The sequence below is a fragment of the Oenanthe melanoleuca genome, chromosome 1 (assembly GCF_029582105.1).
Source record: "Oenanthe melanoleuca isolate GR-GAL-2019-014 chromosome 1, OMel1.0, whole genome shotgun sequence".
Lineage (NCBI taxonomy): Eukaryota > Metazoa > Chordata > Aves > Passeriformes > Muscicapidae > Oenanthe > Oenanthe melanoleuca.
Genome location: NC_079333.1, coordinates 111,488,610 through 111,493,565, shown reverse-complemented (window position 1 = coordinate 111,493,565; position 4,956 = coordinate 111,488,610). Strand labels below are relative to the sequence as shown.

The 4,956-nt window shown below is 60.6% G+C and overlaps 1 protein-coding gene across 3 annotated transcripts in view; it reads left to right on the top strand.

Moving 5' to 3' along the window:
• STIM1 (stromal interaction molecule 1) overlaps window positions 1-329 on the top strand; it is a 50,580-nt gene extending 50,251 nt beyond the window's left edge. For all 3 annotated transcript variants that reach the window (XM_056488881.1, XM_056488872.1, XM_056488864.1), the window contains one exon: window positions 1-329. This exon is cut by the window's left edge and continues 326 nt beyond it. In XM_056488881.1, coding sequence (XP_056344856.1) covers window positions 1-182 — 182 coding nt within the window. In that variant the 3' untranslated portion in view covers window positions 183-329.
• The last annotated feature ends 4,627 nt before the right edge of the window (window positions 330-4,956 follow it).

Here is a 4,956-nt window from a genome sequence, read left to right as displayed (position 1 = left end):
AGCCCGACACCCCCTCCCCCATCTCTGACTGCCGGCCCGGCGCCAGGAACACCCGCATCCCGCAGCTGGCCAACAAGAAGAGCCCGGGCGACGAGGACAGCAGCCTGACGGGCGACGAGGTTGACCCGGGCCAGAGCAAGAAAAAGTTCCCCCTAAAGATCTTCAAGAAGCCCAAGAAGTAATGGGGGGGAGCGGGGGGGACACCCCCGGACGCGTCCCCGCCGGGCCCGGGGCCGCACCCCGAGTCCCCCCGGGCGCCGGCAGGGCAGGAGCTATTTAAACTTATTTATTTCCTCATCTCCGAGACGGAAAAAGCGGCGAGGCCGCCGCTGCCCCGGGAGCGGAGCCGCCCCTGCCCTCCGCTCCGCCTTCGCTGTGCATGGCTTCAGTTAGCGCTGCTCCGCTCCGCCACGCGGCCTTTGGGTTTGGTTTCCATGTGGTTTTCTTTGGTTTTTTTTTAATTTTATTTTATTTTTTATCCTTGTTATCGATTCGTTTTCCTGCCTCCCCCAACTTTTTTGCACAGGCTGATGGAGGGTCGGGGCCGCTCGGCTCCCCCCGGGTGGCTCCCCCTCGTTCCCCCGAGTCCCTTTTCCTGCCCGGGGAAGGGGTCCCGCCCCCGGCGGCTCCGGCTCTGCCCTTGCCGGTACTCGTGTGCTCCTGGGGCTGGGACAGGGCTGTCCCCGTGTGCGGGGAGGTGGGGACACCAGGGGAGGAGCCCAGCCCTGTCCTCGCTTTGCTTCCCCGCAGTGCCCTGCCCTGCTCCGGACCCTGGGGACCCTGGGGACAAGGGACAGTGAGGGAGGGGCCGTCGGTGCCAGCTCCAGCTGTCGCAAGCGCCAAGAGCAGGGGCTGTCCCCGTGTCCCCTCTGTCCCCGTGTCCCCTGTCCTGGCTGGGCAGGACACGGGGCTCTGCCGGGCAGGGACAGGCTGTGCCCGGGTGGCAGGACCGTGGCAGAGCCGGGTGCTGGGGCTCTGTGCCCTCCTGCTGCCCCAGCGGGTCCCCCTGCCCTGAGGCCACCTGGGTGTCCCCGGGCTGTGCCAGCCCGTGCCCGCTGCCAGCACAGCCTGAGCCCTGCCAGGGGCTCTCCCGTCCTCCCTCACATCGTGGGTCACATCCTGCTGCTCACAGCCCCTGCCTCACCTGGGGGTCCCCATCGCAGCCCTGGCCACTGGGCAGCAGCCTGGCTGTGTGCCACTCCCTCCTGGGCTGAGCCTGGCCTGGGAGATGAGCCTGATCCATCCCTGGGCTGAGCCTGGCCTGGGGGATGAGCCCTGATCCATCCCTGGGCTGAGCCTGACCCGAGGGATGAGCCCTGATCCATCCCTGGGCTGAGCCTGACCTGAGGGATGAGCCCTGATCCATCCCTGGGCTGAGCCTGACCTGAGGGATGAGCCCTGATCCATCCCTGGGCTGAGCCTGGCCTGGGAGATGAGCCCTGATCCATCCTTGGGCTGAGCCTGGCCTGAGGGATGAGCCCTGATCCATCCCTGGGCTGAGCCTGGCTCATTCCTGATCCATCCTTGGGCTGAGCCTGACCCGAGGCATGAGCCCTGATCCATCCCTGGGCTGAGCCTGGCTCATCTCTGGGCTCTGCTCCCTCCCCAGGGCTGAGCCTGGCCCATCCCTGCTCCCTGCCAGGGCTGAGCCTGGCCTGAGGGATGAGCCCTGATCCATCCCTGGGCTCTGCTCCATCCCTGGGCTCTGCTCCCTGCCCAGGGCTGAGCCTGGCCTGAGGGATGAGCCCTGATCCATCCCTGGGCTCTGCTCCATCCCTGGGCTCTGCTCCCTGCCCAGGGCTGAGCCTGGCCCGGGGGATGAGCCCTGATCCATCCCTGGGCTCTGCTCCATCCCGGGGCTGAGCTCTGCTCCCCCCTTGCCCTGCCCCAGCCCCTCCAGGAGCATCCCCCAGCCCAGGGCTGCCAGGGTCCCCCCTTGCCCCCCTCCCACCCCCTGGGGCGTTTCCCCGAGCCCAGGTCCTGTCCTGAGCCCCCCTCCCCATCCCACCGCCCGTGGGGAGGGGCTGCTCCTGCCGAGGCAGAGGAGGAGGAGGCCGGGCAGAGCCCCGAGCCGCGCTTCATGCCAGAGTAATTAATATATTTGTGTCTTGACAATTCAGGAAGGGCTACAGAGCTGTTTTTTTGTTCGTAGGTGGGAGTTAAACAATTTCACTGTTGCTTTGGGATAAGTGGAAAATTCCTCTCAATGACTTTTAAGTGCCTGCATTTCCCTGGGGGCGGGGGGGACGCGCTCGGCCGGCAGCCGGGGCTGCTGCCTGGGCACCCCCATTGGGGGGCACCCCGATTCTGGGGGCACCCCGATTCTGGGCACCCCGATTCTGGGGGCACCCTGATTCTGGGCACCCCAGTTCTGGGGGCACCCCGATTTGTGGGCACCCCGATTCTGGGCACCCCAATTCTGGGGGCACCCCAATTCTGGGCACCCCAGTTCTGGGGACACCCCAATTCTGGGGGCAACCCGATTTGGGGGCACCCCAATTCGTGGGCACCCTGATTTCACAGGCACCCCGATTCTGGGAAAACCCTGATTTGTGTGCACCCCGATTCTGGGGGAACCCCAATTCATGGGCATCCCAATTCGTGGGCACCCTGATTCTGGGGGCACCCTGGTTTATGGGCACCCCAACTCTGGGGACACCCCAATTGTGGGCACCCCGATTTTGTGGGCACCCCAACTCTGGGGCACCCCTCTGTCGTGGGGTCGGGGCTGGAGCTGCTCGTGGTGCCAGAGACCTGTGGATGCTTCTGGAGAAGGGGTTGGGGGTCCCCCAACGGTTGACACATCTGCCAACTCTTGATTTAAGGTGGTTTTTTGTTTTGTTTTGTTTTTTGTTTTGTTTTTTTTTTTGTCATTTCATAAAACTTTTCAATCCAATAAAGCATGTAGTCTATTTTACGAGCTGCTGGCTGCTGCTCTCTTCTTCCAGCCCTTCCCAGGTGTGCAGCACAGAGGGATTTTCCTTCTTTTCCAGTCAAACAGAGGCACTGTCCCAGCTTTGTTCCCATTTCCTGATCAGTTCCAGGCATTCCCTGTGCCCCAGCTTTGAGGGGAGGGTTCTCTGAGCAGGACCAGGCTCAGCTGGGCACTGGGGATGAGCAACCCCCAATGGCATCTGGGTGTGGAACCACCTCAGAAAGGACAGTGTCCCGTCCACAAGCACTAAAAATCTGAATTTCCAGCCTCTTGGAGCCCTGGGATGGCTCTCAGGAGTGGCCTCAGCCCAAGGGTGGCCTGCCTGGGGATGGCTCATGGCTCTGCCATGCAGCAAACCCCGATGTTCATGGGGTGGAGCACGTTTGGCTGCAGTTCCTGTACCCCCAAAGTGGGGCAGCTCAGCCTGGCCCTGTGGGGATCCAGGGAAGGGGCACCTGACAGGCTGCAAACCACAACCAGGAGATGTTCTGCTGCCAGCCTGGGCTCCCAACAGCCACAGCTGCCGGTTCCTGAGGCACCCAGAGCAGGATTGGAGAGAGCTGATGGTGTCTGGACTGGATTCTGCACAAGAACCTCAGCAGAGCCTGGGTGCTGCTGCCCCTGGGCCCTCACTTACAGATCCGTGGAATGGTTGGGTTGGAGGGACCTTAAATCCCATTTAATCCCAGCCCAGCCATGGGGACACCTCCCACTGTCCCAAATCCCAGTGTCCAGCCTGGAACTGAACATTCCAGGGATCCAGGGGCAGCCACAGCTGCTCTGGGAATCCATCCCAGCCCCTCCCAGGGAACAATTCCTAATTCCCAATATCCCATCAAACCCTACTCTGCAGCCATTCCCTGTGTCCTGTCCCTCCCTGCCTTGTCCCCAGCCCCTCTCCAGCTCTCCTGGATCCCTCCAGGCCCTGCCAGGGCCTCTGAGCTCTCCCTGCAGCTTCTCCTGCCCAGGTGTCACCCCCAGCTCTCCCAGCCTGGCTCCAGGGTGTTATAAATGAGAAACAAACTCTCGATATTCAGCAAAATTTCGATTGTTTTATTTTATACAGACAGAGCAAGCAGCTCTGGGGAAAACGTGAGGGGTCACCGCCCACTCCATGCTCCACCCAACCTGGTTTGCAGCTCCCTTTTTATAATGTGGTTTCCTTGTAGTAATCAATAACTGTTATTGTTGTGTTGTGGTAATTCTGCCAGGTAAGCAGTGCTGGTCCATAGGATCGCTGGATGATGTGACATCTCTAGATAATTTGTCTAGTCCCATAGATAACCATCGGGTGTAGGTAGATAAATGACAGAATTCAGGCAGTCTGGTCTCAGGGACAGGCTGCAATTGGTCACACAAAGGCAGGAAACCTGATTTTGCAGGATCTGCTGGGCTGTGTGAAAACCTTGTTTGCAAGCTGTCAGTCGATACAACTGATTTAGAAACATAATATTATAACAGGAGGATTTAAAACAAAATTATTTAATAATATTTTTTCCACTCCCTAGAGTCATGCTTCCCTTCAGACCTAAGTATTCTGGTTTATACCAACCCCAATACTTTTATGATTAACACGAATCTTTTATCAATTATCACACCCCAGGGTGTGAGGTGGGATCCAAAGTTTAATCACACATTTCACGCCAGGGCCTTGATTTAGAATAATTAAAATTACTGCAGTTTGGGGTTTTTTGGCGTTTTAGGACGAGGGTGTTTTGTCCCTTCGCGGCCTCCGTCCTTGGCGCCCTCAGCCCTGTCCTGTCCCTCCGTCTCCTTCCCCGGCGGGGGCGGGGAGCGCGGGCGCCGCCATCTTTGAAGCGGGCGGGATCCGCGGTGTTCCCCGGCGGAGCGGCGATTCCCGGGGGGGAAGCGGGGAGAATTACCGGGCTGAGGGACGGCATCAGTGTCCGCCAGCGGCCACCGGCAGCGCCGGGAGGGCGGCGGGGAGGGAAAGGGGTAAAGCAGGCGAGCAGTGCCCGGAGACAAGATGGCGGCGGGCGCCTCAGCGGGGCGGGGCGCGC